Source organism: Schistocerca serialis, chromosome 1 (assembly GCF_023864345.2).
Source record: "Schistocerca serialis cubense isolate TAMUIC-IGC-003099 chromosome 1, iqSchSeri2.2, whole genome shotgun sequence".
NCBI lineage: Eukaryota > Metazoa > Arthropoda > Insecta > Orthoptera > Acrididae > Schistocerca > Schistocerca serialis.
Window position 1 is genome coordinate 831,291,283 of NC_064638.1, and position 14,180 is coordinate 831,305,462.

Here is a 14,180-nt window from a genome sequence, read left to right on the forward strand (position 1 = left end):
TAAAATAAATATGCAAAAGATAAGCCATAGTATCTTAACTTACCACAATACTTCCTGTAAATACAGAATCATAAAATGTAAAGCAAATTACCAAAGTAGTTTTTATTAGTTTCTGTTGTGAACTGTAAAGTAATATTCTGTTACATATGTTTCCTGTGTACTTTATACTGAAAGAAGTTGTAATATTAATAATAACATAGACTCATGTTCAAAATAAGTTATTTGTTAAGAAAACACACAATATTATAAATACTTCTACATTTTGTGACATGGATGCAGTAGCTCCAACTGACCACAAATGTTTGATGACATATTAACATCTGTAAGTCCTTACATACAATATTTTTGCAACTCAATAACACAGATTTTGTATACTCTTACTGGAGAGCTCATGAAGTCTAATACTCCAATGATGGAACTACGACATTATTTTATACAAGAGCTTTAGAGTTCCTTGCTTTTTATCCAAATCTTTACAGCACTATATAGTTTCTTCTTTCTGTTACTTAATTTACAGGGTGTTTCAGATATGATGGTCAATAATTCACACATGGAAAGTACAGGCCAATAGTAGCTAAAAAGCTCCAATAAACATGTGTCCGCAAACCAACCATTGCTGAGTTACCACATTAATTTGAGTTGGGAGCCAACTGTAAACTCCCCTGGTGCGATATTTATGCTGAAAGCTCAATGTGTGGGATCAACTATCTGTTTGTGCAAGTGCCCAGTGCGATTCCACTGGCACATGATTGGTCAGCAGCCAGAATCTGATAGCGGCCCAGTAGCTACAAAGGTGCACAACAGACAGCATCCCGGCACTTCGCCTGAGGATGATGAATACGCAGTCCACTGAAACAATGTGACTAGAAGATGACACCACTTGGCTGATAACCTGTGAAGATTTCATAGTTGTTTGTCAATGTCATGCTTGCATTGAGGTTGATGGCCATCAGGTTCAGCACATTTTGTAAGATATAGTACAAACGGTACATTCATTGTGTCAACGATGGTATCTGCAGTTAACTAACGTAAGTAAATAAGTACACAGTAACGTGATTTTATTCCTGTTGTCTCCTTAAGAGGACTTTTCCAATCCCAGGTTCCCTACCTCAAACTGTTCAGTGAAGCATCCTCTATATCCTGTTAAATTTTTGCACACTCTTATGGAAACACACTGCATAATAATTTTTGGCACCAAATACATCAGAATCATCAGGGCCATGTTGTAGACTGTGGTAGTCTTTTGTGTGCTGCACAGTTTGTGTGTTTTGTTAATGATGCTTGCATTTATGTTACTACTGCTCTCATCTGAACACATGTGACAGTAATACAAGCTTACATCACCAAATTGTCCAAGAGAGAGGCATCATAAACAAACTTTTTGTAAAAATTAATATTTACTAATGACTAACATTTTTATTTACTTTAGGAGAATGAAAATCAGCTGAGAAGCTAAGGAATACAGCTTTCTATTTAACCTGCAAACTCTTACTACAGATTACATTTCAACATTATTCTGTCTGACTTTTAATCTTGAATACCTCATTATTTTATTTTTATGGATCCTTCATGTGAGTGTATCACTACGATGTAGAATGTGTCAGAGTATTACAGTAATAATCATATGAAAATGGCCATGAAGCTTACAATTTAAATCATATGATACATAAGTTTCAAGTATTCAAATAACAACACAGCTGGTTCTCAGACAAATTATAATGCTTACGTTCTAATTCATATGAAAAGCATTCTGTCAGCAATTGCTATACCAGTGGTATTCAGTCATTTTTATAGGGATGCTTAAACACATTTGACTAATTATTACGCACTGTCAAAAAATTCCTGTAAAGAATAGAAAGAACTATTCAAAAGATAAAGTTTTAGCTGTTTTTTTTTTTTTTTTTTTTTAATTTAATCTTATCCCCAATTATTTGTTCAAGAACATTAACCCGATGCCACCTATATTAGTCATAGTAAAAGTTTTGTTAGGATGAGAATGGACTTTTAAATAAGTGATCACTGGTGGATTAATCAAGAAACAGAAATGCATTCAATATTAGTCATAGTAAAAGCTTTATTACCATATGAATGGACTTTTAAAATAAGTGATCATTGCAGAATTAATGAGCTGATTTGAAGCACTTCTGAACAAGATAAGTGTATCAGCATTATATGTTATTCCAAATGTTCCCTCTCTTTCTTTGCTTCATATTGTGAAGGTATTTGGTGACACAATGTGGGATAAGAATTTTTTGGTAGAGAAAATAGTGCAATACACTATAACAATTTCTTATGTCAGCTGCACATTGGGAAGTCCAGGTTGGAACATCAACAATATTATGAAAAGGATAGCTTGCTACTTACCATAAAGATGACATGTTGAGTAGCAGGCAGAGCTGCATAACAAAGACTGATACACTGGGAGATTTCGGCCAAAGCCTTCTTCAAAAAGAAAACACCCACACCCACATTCAGACAAGCACACATCTCATGCATACATGTATTTTGGCTGAGAGTGGTGCACAATGAGGGTGAGGGAATGTGAATTGGGAAGAGGCGACAGGATAGGGGATGGAAACTGTTGGATGAAGGCTATGGAGACAGTAGGTTACAATAGGTTGAGAATGGGATAGTTCTGGAAGGGGAGACTGTATTGTAAGGATAACTCCCATCTGTGCAATGGGGATAGGGTAAGCCTGAGTCTGGGCTGGAATAGGAAATTCTGGGTGGGTGGATTGGACAAGTCTTGCATTTAAGTCTTACTCAAGGATATGATCCATGTGAGGTTGGGAGTGGTATAGGGATGTATGGGATGTTGTGGAGGTTGGTTGGGTGATGGAACACCAGTTTAGGAGGGATAGGAAAGATCTTGGGCAGGATGTCACTCATGTCAGGGCCTGATGATAGATTGTCAAAGCCCTGACAAAGGCTGTGGTTCAGTCGTTCCAGTCCAAGGTGGTATCTGGTGACAAAGGGAGATGCTCATTTGTAACTGGTTCTTGGGGATGGTTGGAGGAATGGGGGTGATGGGAGGATTGGGGGTGTGTGGGGATATGGCATGGGAAATCTGTTTATGGACTAGGTCTGAGGGAGAGTGCTGATCTGTGAAGGCCTTGGTTAGACCATCAGCATACTGTGCAAGGAATTCTTGTCACTGCAGATAAGCCACCCCAGGTAACCAGGCTGTATTGGACCAAGTTCCTGGCGTGGAAGGAATGGCAGCTGTCAAAATGTAGGTACTGTTGGTGGTCAGTTGGTGTTATGTCTACCATAAACCAAACAACCACCAACAATACCAGCATTCCAACAGTTGCCATCCCTTCCACACCAAAAAAAAATCCCTCCCATACAGTCTAGACACCCGGGGACAGCATATCTGTAGTGACAATAACTCCCTCGCCCATTATGCTGATGGTATCAGCAAGGTCCTCACGAAAATGCATTATCCCCCCAGACCTGGTCAGTCCGGAAAAACAGTTTTCCCATGCCATATCCCCAAATACCTCCAGTCCTTCCAACACCTCCAAGAACTGTGAGTACCCCGTCCATCACTCAATGCCACCCTGAACTGAAATAAATGAACCACATCCTTAGTCTAGGCTTTGACTATCTATCATCATACATGGAAATGAGGGACATCTTACCCAAGCTCCTTCCCACCCCTCCTAAAATGGTATTCCATTGCTCTCCCAAACTCCACAATATCCTAGTCCAACCCTATGTCATTCCTAGCCCAAGCCCTTTGCCACAAGGATCTTGTCCCTGTGGAAGATCCAGGTGCAAGACCTGCCCAATCCACCCACCCAGTACTCCCAGTTCCAGTCGTCTCATAGGTTATTTTAGATCTAGGCCAGCTCATCTGTGAAAGAAGTGATGTCATACACCAGCTCTGATGCAATCTCTATACAGCTGTTTGTATTGTTATGACTACCAAACAGCTGTCCATCAGGATGAAGGGCCACTACAGAACTGTGACCAAGACCAAGGAGGATGACCCTGCAGTACAACCTGCAGCTAAAATTAACATAGTTGGTTTTAGTGGCTGCTTCAGAATCTGTCCCATCTGGATCCTCCACTCCACCACCAACTTTTCTGAACTGCGCACATGGCAGTTAAGCCTACAACACATTCTTTACTCTCCAAATTATCCCCCAGCTTTGCCTTTGCCTTTGAATATGTCTGCTTGTGTCTGTATATGTGTGTGTGTGCGTGCGAGTGTATACCTGTCCTTTTTTCCCCCTAAGGTAAGTCTTTCCGCTCCCGGGATTGGAATGACACCTTACCCTCTCCCTTAAAACCCACATCCTTTCGTCTTTCCCTCTCCTTCCCTCTTTCCTGATGAGGCAACAGTTTGTTGCGAAAGCTTGTATTTTGTGTGTATGTTTGTGTGTCTATCGACGTGCCAGCACTTTCGTTTGGTAAGTCACATCATCTTTGTTTTTAGGTATATTTTTCCCATGTGGAAAGTTACCCTCTATATATATATATATATATATATATATATATATATATATATATATATATATATATATATATATATATATCTAAAAAGAAAGATGATGAAACTTACCAAACAAAAGCGCTGGCAGGTCGATAGACACACAAACAAACACAAACATACACACAAAATTCAAGCTTTCGCAACAAACTGTTGCCTCATCAGGAAAGAGGGACATCTTACCCAAGCTCCTTCCCACCCCTCCTAAAATGGTATTCCATTGCTCTCCCAAACTCCACAATATCCTAGTCCAACCCTATGTCATTCCTAGCCCAAGCCCTTTGCCACAAGGATCTTGTCCCTGTGGACAATGTCTGCTTGTGTCTGTGTATGTGTGGATGGATATGTGTGTGTGTGCGAGTGTATACCTGTCCTTTTTTCCCTTTTTTCCCCCTAAGGTAAGTCTTTCCGCTCCCGGGATTGGAATGACTCCTTACCCTCTCCCTTAATACCCACTTCCTTTCGGCTTCCCCTCTCCTCCCTCTTTCCTGATGAGGCAACAGTTTGTTGCGAAAGCTTGAATTTTGTGTGTATGTTTGTGTTTGTTTGTGTGTCTATCGACCTGCCAGCGCTTTTGTTTGGTAAGTTTCATCATCTTTCTTTTTAGATATATTTTTCCCACGTGGAATGTTTCCCTCTATTATATTCATATATATATATATATATATATATATATATATATATATATATAAAAACAAAGATGAGGTGACTTACCGAACAAAAGCGCTGGCAGGTCGATAGACACACAAACAAACACAAACATACACACAAAATTCAAGCTTTCGCAACAAACTGTTGCCTCATCAGGAAAGAGGGAAGGAGAGGGGAAGACGAAAGGAAGTGGGTTTTAAAGGAGAGGGTAAGGAGTCATTCCAATCCCGGGAGCGGAAAGACTTACCTTAGGGGGAAAAAAGGACAGGTATACACTCGCACACACGCACATATCCATCCACACATACAGACACAAGCAGGATATGTCTGCTTGTGTCTGTATGTGTGGATGGATATGTGCGTGTGTGCGAGTGTATACCTGTCCTTTTTTCCCCCTAAGGTAAGTCTTTCCGCTCCCGGGATTGGAATGACTCCTTACCCTCTCCTTTAAAACCCACTTCCTTTCGTCTTCCCCTCTCCTTCTCTCTTTCCTGATGAGGCAACAGTTTGTTGCGAAAGCTTGAATTTTGTGTGTATGTTTGTGTTTGTTTGTGTGTCTATCGACCTGCCAGCGCTTTTGTTCGGTAAGTCACCTCATCTTTGTTTTTATATATAATTTTTCCCACGTGGAATGTTTCCTTCCAATATATATATATATATATATATATATATATATATATATATATATATATATATATATATATATATATATATATATATATATATATAAACAAAGATGGAGTGACTTACCAAATGAAAGTGCTGGCAGGTCGACAGACACACAAACAACCACAAACATACACACAAAATTCAAGCTTTCGCAACAAACTGTTGCCTCATCAGGAAAGAGGGAAGGAGAGGGAAAGACGAAAGGAAGTGGGTTTTAAGGGAGAGGGTAAGAAGTCATTCCAATCCCGGGAGTGGAAAGACTTACCTTAGGGGGAAAAAAGGACGGGTATACACTCGCACACACACACACACACACACACACACACACACACACATATCCATCCACACATATACAGACACAAGCAGACATATTTAAAGACAAAGAGTTTGGGCAGAGATGTCAGTCAAGGCAGAAGTGCAGAGGCAAAGATGTTGTCGAATGACAGGTGAGGTATGAGTGGCGGAAACTTCCCGTTATCCACCAGGCCTCAATCTCCGCTAATTTCAAGTTGCCGCCACTCATACCTCACCTGTCATTCGACAACATCTTTGCCTCTGCACTTCTGCCTTGACTGACATCTCTGCCCAAACTCTTTGTCTCTAAATATGTCTGCTTGTGTCTGTATATGTGTGGATGGATATGTGTGTGTGTGTGTGTGTGTGAGTGTATACCCGTCCTTTTTTCCCCCTAAGGTAAGTCTTTCCGCTCCTGGGATTGGAATGACTCCTTACCCTCTCCCTTAAAACCCACTTCCTTTCGTCTTTCCCTCTCCTTCCCTCTTTCCTGATGAGGCAACAGTTTGTTGCGAAAGCTTGAATTTTGTGTGTATGTTTGTGGTTGTTTGTGTGTCTGTCGACCTGCCAGCACTTTCATTTGGTAAGTCAAATCATCTTTGTTTTTATATTTATATATATATATATATATATATATATATATATATATATATATATATATATATACTTACCAAATGAAAGTGCTGGCAGGTCGACAGACACACAAACATACACACAAAATTCAAGCTTTCGCAACAAACTGTTGCCTCATCAGGAAAGAGGGAAGGAGAGGGAAAGACGAAAGGATGTGGGTTTTAAGGGAGAGGGTAAGGAGTCATTCCAATCCTGGGAGCGGGAAGACTTACCTTAGGGGGAAAAAAGGACGGGTATACACTCGCACACACACACATATCCATCCACACATATACAGACACAAGCAGACATATTTAAAGACCAGTCTTTAGTGGTAGAACTACCAGCTGACCTGCCTTCACTGTGACGCATTCTATGTGGGAATGACCAGCAACAAACTGTCCATTCGCATGAATGGACACAGGCAGACAGTGTTTGTTGGTAATGAGCATCACCCTGTGGCTAAACATGCCTTGGTGCACGGCCAGCACATCTTGGCACAGTGTTACACCGTCCGGGTTATCTGGATACTTCCCACTAACACCAACGTATCCGAACTCCGGAGATGGGAACTTGCTCTTCAGTATATCCTCTCTTCTCGTTATCCACCAGGCCTCAATCTCCACTAATTTCAAGTTGCCGCCACTCATACCTCACCTGTCATTCAACAACATCTTTGCCTCTGCACTTCTGCCTCGACTGACATCTCTGCCCAAACTCTTTGTCATTAAATATGTCTGCTTGTGTCTGTATATGTGTGGATGGATATGTGTGTGTGTGCGAGTGTATACCCGTCCTTTTTTCCCCCTAAGGTAAGTCTTTCCGCTCCCGGGATTGGAATGACTCCTTACCCTCTCCCTTAAAACCCACATCCTTTCGTCTTTCCCTCTCCTTCTCTCTTTCCTGATGAGGCAACAGTTTGTTGCGAAAGCTTGAATTTTGTGTGTATGTTTGTGTTTGTTTGTGTGTCTATCGACCTGCCAGCGCTTTCGTTCGGTAAGTCACCTCATCTTTGTTTTTTATATATATATATATATATATAAACAAAGATGATGTGACTTACCTAATGAAAGCGCTGGCACGTCGATAGACAAAGATGTTCTTGAATGACAGATGAGGTATGATGAGCGGCGGCAACTTGAAATTAGCGGAGGTTGAGACCTGGTGGGTAACAAGAAGAGAGGATATACTGAAGGGCAAGTTCCCATCTCTGGAGTTCTGACAGGTTGGTGTTAGTGGGAAGTATCCAGATAACCCGGACGGTGTAACACTGTGCCAAGATGTGCTGGCCGTGCACCAAGGCATGTTTAGCCACAGGGTGATCCTCATTACCAACAAACACTGTCTGCCTGTGTCCATTCATGCCAATGGACAGTTTCTTGCTGGTCATTCCCACATAGAAAGCTTCACAGTGTAGGCAGGTCAGTTGGTAAATCACGTGGGTGCTTTCACACGTGGCTCTGCCTTTGATCATGTACACCTTCCGGGTTACAGGACTGGAGTAGGTGGTGGTGGGAGGGTGCATGGAACAGGTTTTACACTGCGGGCGGTTACAAGGGTAGGAGCCAGAGGGTAGGGAAGGTGGTTTGGGGATTTCATAGGGATGAACCAAGAGGTTACGAAGGTTAGGTGGACGGCGGAAAGACACTCTTGGTGGAGTGGGGAGGATTTCATGAAGGATGGATCTCATTTCAGGGCAGGATTTGAGGAAGTCGTATCCCTGCTGGAGAGCCACATTCAGAGTCTGATCCAGTCCCGAAAAGTATCCTGTCACAAGTGGAGCACTTTTGGGATTCTTCTGTTGGAGGTTCTGGGTTTGAGGGGATGAGGAAGTGGCTCTGGTAATTTGCTTCTGTACCAGGTCGGGAGGGTAGTTGCGGGATGCGAAAGGTGTTTTCAGGTTGTTGGTGTAACATATATATATATATATATATATATATATATATATATATATATATATATATATATATATATATATATATATATATATATATATCTCTCTGTGTGTGTGTGTGTTTCTTTTCTGAAGAATGCAGACTCTGACATTAATTCTTTGTTCAATTCTCTTCTTATGCTTTTCTATTTGTTTCAATATTTTTTATAAATGTCTGCCTCCATAACTGGGTCGTCAGCACAGCTGACTGCCATGTGGGGAGGTGGGTTTGCTTCGAGGTACTGCCAGTGATTTTTTCCTTAGTGGGAGGACAGGTAAGGAATGCAGCCTTGTGAGACCAACAGAGGAGCTGCTTGATCACTCGACCAATTTGCAGTGGTTCTAAGGTCAAGAAACCTGTCAACTACCAGGAGATCAGTGTGCTGACCACATGCTCCTCCATACCTTATCTGATTATGCCACTGGCAGAGAATGGCACAGCAGTTGGTTAGACTCAATTGGCCCATCTATGGCCAGAATGCATAGCTTTACCTTTACCTCTTACCTATTTTTTATAAATATCTACAATACCAAATGCCTGTTGTTAACAGTTCATGCTTATATGCCTGTATTTGACATATATTTATGTATAAATGTTTTTTGGTGCTGTATTAATTTGGGTTTGGGTATATGTCATATTTCTACAAATTTACACTTCTCTACAAAACAAACACATCAGAGAAAGTGAGTAGTTATTATATGTATGATATGTTTATACTCATAAGTAAATATAGAAAGATCAAGAAAGACCATTAACGCCTATATTAGTTGAAAAAATAAGACATTTACATACCACAGAACAGTTTGTTGAAACAGTGCTCAAAGGTGTGAAATTACTCCATTGATATGTATGTATACTTAGGAATGCAGTGTCAATGTCTTCCAGTTTATCTGAAGAGACACTTACAGAAACTGCTCCAGAACTTGTCACATATGCTGACACTAAGATATCGGAGAAAAAATCCCTTGCATAGTAGTGTAACATTTTCCATTGGTCTAAGAAATCTGTTAAACATTTAATGCGATAGATCAGTACAAGTTTCAGTATTTTCATGAATGTAAAAAATCAAGCAATGACTATTGACCAATAAACTACAATTACAAGTAGGCAGCATTTGCCTCACCAATGGATGACCAAGATGGTGCTTCCCATACATCATTTAACTGCCAGTATAGAGCTCCCATTGTGTATCCTTCCCCAGACTCCTTTAAAGAGCTGCGCCATCTTCTGTAATGTTCTGTTTGTACTTTTGTTGACATTGCTTGATTTATCTGTAAAGATAACCCATCATACAAGTCATTTCCATGAAATACTGCTTGTAATTCAATAAGAAACTACATCTCATTAATAAGGAAACAAACCTGGCTAAAGTAAATATAAGTGTGAAAGTTTTCTTCAGTGCTGTAATTAACAGGTAATGGGAGGTGTTTATTCATCTCTATTACCATCTCTTGGTAGCCTCCTAAGTGATGCTGGCGGTTCTGCATTAAATCACTATCCACACTCCAATCTGTTGGTTCAGACACTGACATTATTGTGTAAAATGATGGGAGTGACTGGAAACCATATTCAGATGCAAACCGTGGAACTGGGTAGATGTTTGGATCCCATCCATCCAGCATGTAATTATAATAGTGCACTGAAACAAATAATTGTGGTTAACTATCACTGAAAAAGTAAGAATCTTTTGAAAGATTGTTGTCTTAAAAAGCTTAATATTTCTGAATTTAGAAATACTGCAGTACAAATGGGAATATATCCTTGACTACATTTTCGAATTAAGATGTCATGATTATTTTACAGTCTACCCTAATCACAGGAGGACAACTTCCAGTGCTTTGTAGTTTCTTTAAATACATAATCAAGGGCCAGTTACTGTATGAGCCCAAGATGCCTGATGCTGAGAGACAAGCAATCTTGAGAGCACTGGAAGAGATGAAAGAAGTTCAAGTAACAAAATACCTCATTTATTTCAACTACATGAGTGCACTTCAATCCAACCAGTGCATGTACACAGCTGAGACAGCAGCCCAGAACTCCTTTCCTTACCTTCAGCAGTTAGGATGAGATGTAATATTCTGATGAGTACCTGAACATGCGTGAAATTGGAACACCGGACAGGAGCATGCTGCAGCCAGGGGAGCTTGCAACAACTTGTTATGGTACACTGTTACCATACATGTACTACTCAGGGCCACATGTCTTTAGATGAAAAAGTGTTGTAAATGAGACACAATAGCTTTCAACCGATGGATCTTACTACCATCAGTACCACAACTCCTCCCAGCCACTAAGAAACCATGAAATCTTGTTAACATGCCTCTGCATTGGACAATGGTCCCTAAAATGTGAATCCTTCTCCAGTGGATGATTCTAAAGTGTGCTACGCTTGTTGCAAGTAACTACTTGTACACCAAATTTTGAGAGAGTTCAATGATAGGTTATGAACTGTAGTTTAAAACTGAAGAAATTACAAAAAGGCAGAAAATTAAGGAGATAGGACCTGACTAAGTAGAAAGAAGCAGAGTATGTGCAGATTCAGAGGGATCATTAAGCAAAGATTGACTAGAATGAGGAAAAGAATGCAATAGAAAACAAATGGGTAGGTCTGAGAGATGAAATAGTGAAGTGAGCAGAGGATCAAATAGGTAAAATGTGGAAATCTTTGGATATCACAGGAGATATTGATGAAATGAGAAAATATAAAGCAGGCAAAAAAGAATAATATGTTTAAAACATGAGATTAACAGGAAGTCAATCTAAGAAGGAAAAGCTAGAGGACAAATGTAAGATTATATAAGCATATACAACTAAGGGAAATATAGATACCACTTACAGGAAAATTAAAGAGTCCTTGGAGAAAACAGAAGCAGCTGTATGAATATTAAGAGCTCAGATGGGAAACTAGAATAAGTAAAGAAGTGAAAGTTGAAAAGTGGAAGGAGTATATACCGGGGCTATACAAGGGAAATGGACTTGAAGGCAATATTATGGAAAGAGAAGAGGACACAGACATGCTTGGAGTCCATGACTCATCACAGCCATTGTGGGACAATCAGAAATTGCAACAATAAGACATGCTTGTTGCAACTTTAACCTTGGTTCTAAACTATATATTTTAAAAGTTATAAAGTTTTTCACCATAATAGTTCATAAAAATTAATAACAGATGAACCAATTACACAATATGCACTTATGATACACCATATATATGCATACTAATGCTAACAATATTAGTAATAGCAACAACATGTTACTTTATAATTAAGTGCATATGGACTTAAGTGTGTGTGTGTGCGTATCTGTGTGTGTGTGTATGCGTGATATATGTATATAAACCTTCAACCCATTACATGCAGTCTCCCATCCTTCATCAAAGACACCAACCACTTTCGTGAACGCCTGGAATCCTTACCCAATCTGTTACCCCCGGAAACCATTCTTGTAACCATTGATGCCACTTCCTTATACACAAATATTCCACACGCCCAGGGCCTCGCTGTGATGGAGCACTTCCTTTCACGCCGATCACCTGCCATCCTACCTAAATCCTCTTTCCTCATTGCCTTAGCCAGCTTCATTCTGACCCACAACTTCTTCACTTTCGAAGGCCAGACATACCAACAATTAAAGGGAACAGCCATGGGTACCAGGATGGTCCCCTCGTATGCCAACCTATTCATGGGTTGCTTAGAGGAGGCCTTCTTGGTTACCCAGGCCTGCCAACCCAAAGTTTGGTACAGATTTATTGATGACATCTTCATGATCTGGACTCACAGTGAAGAAGAACTCCAGAATTTCCTCTCCAACCTCAACTCCTTTGGTTCCATCAGATTCACCTTGTCCTACTCCAAATCCCATGCCACTTTCCTTGACATTGACCTCCATCTGTCCAATGGCTAGCTTCACATGTCCGTCCACATCAAACCTACCAACAAGCAACAGTACCTCCATTATGACAGCTGCCACCCATTCCACATCAAACGGTCCCTTCCCTACAGCCTAGGTCTTCGTGGCAAACAAATCTGCTCCAGCCCTGAACCATTACACCAACAACCTGAAAACAGCTTTCACATCCTGCAACTACCCTCCCAACCTGGTACAGAAGCAAATTACCAGAGCCACTTCCTCATCCCCTCAAACCCAGAACCTCCAACAGAAGAACCCCAAAAGTGCCCCATTTGTGATAGGATACTTTCTGGGACTGGATCAGACTCTGAATGTGGCTCTCCAGCAGGGATACGACTTCCTCAAATCCTGCCCTGAAATGAGATCCATCCTTCATGAAATCCTCCCCACTCCACCAAGAGTGTCTTTCAGCCGTCCACCTAACCTTCGTAACCTCTTGGTTCATCCCTATGAAATCCCCAAACCACCTTCCCTACCCTCTGGCTCCTACTCTTGTAACCTCCCCCAGTGTAAAACCTGTCCCATGCACCCTCCCACCACCACCTACTCCAGTCCTGTAACCCGGAAGGTGTACACGATCAAAGGCAGAGCCACGTGTGAAAGCACCCACGTGATTTACCAACTGACCTGCCTACACTGTGAAGCTTTCTATGTGGGAATGACCAGCAAGAAACTGTCCATTGGCATGAATGGACACAGGCAGACAGTGTTTGTTGGTAATGAGGATCACCCTGTGGCTAAACATGCCTTGGTGCACGGCCAGCACATCTTGGCACAGTGTTACACCGTCCGGGTTATCTGAATACTTCCCACTAACACCAACCTGTCAGAACTCCGCCGCTCATACCTCACCTGTCTTTCAACAACATCTTTGCCTCTGTACTTCCACCTTGACTGACATCTCTGCCCAAACTCTTTGCCTTTACAAATGTCTGCTTGTGTCTGTGTATGTGTGGATGGATATGTGTGTGTGTGCGAGTGTATACCTGTCCTTTTTTCCCCCCTAAGGTAAGTCTTTCCGCTCCCGGCATTGGAGTGACTCCTTACCCTCTCCTTTAAAACCCAAATCCTTTTGTCTTGCCCTCTCCTTCCCTCTTTCCTGATGAAGCAACCGTTGGTTGCGAAAGCCTGAATTTTCTGTGTATGTTTGTGTTTATTTTATTCATAACTATTGTAAAGCTGTGTAAATATTTTAATGAGATGTCACACACTGATCATAAAATTGGCCTCTGTGCACTATTACATTGTATATACATGTAACTGTCTTTCAAAATTGAATGTGTTCATTTATAAATTAAATATTCAACATGGATAAAAGCTTAAAAGTGCATACAGGCTCATGCTCATGGTCTTTCATTCATGAGCATTCACAGTGGTAAATTGATGAGTGGTATCAGAGGCCAGGGAGCCACAAATCTTAAGTTAGCATTCATTGGACTTAGAATAATTTTGTGGGAATGAGTTCTGTACTTTGAATTCTATCAGGACTTAAAAATATTTGTATGATTTCCAGTGAATGTTTTGTGTGACCATGCAAGCTTCAATGTTGTTTGAGCAGTTTGAGGCAGTTTTGAAGTATAATATTTCCTTGCACTAATTATTGATGATAGTGT

At 40.8% G+C, this 14,180-nt stretch overlaps 1 protein-coding gene across 2 annotated transcripts in view; it reads right to left on the reverse strand.

Moving 5' to 3' along the window:
* Positions 1 to 14,180, reverse strand: part of LOC126484756 (beta-mannosidase) — a 254,100-nt gene that overhangs the window by 20,518 nt on the left and 219,402 nt on the right. For both annotated transcript variants that reach the window (XM_050108354.1, XM_050108362.1), the window contains 3 exons: positions 10,020 to 10,297; positions 9,782 to 9,929; positions 9,451 to 9,662 (listed from right to left, as the gene is read on the reverse strand). In XM_050108354.1, coding sequence (XP_049964311.1) covers positions 9,451 to 9,662; positions 9,782 to 9,929; positions 10,020 to 10,297 — 638 coding nt within the window. The remainder of the gene's footprint in view (positions 1 to 9,450; positions 9,663 to 9,781; positions 9,930 to 10,019; positions 10,298 to 14,180) is intronic.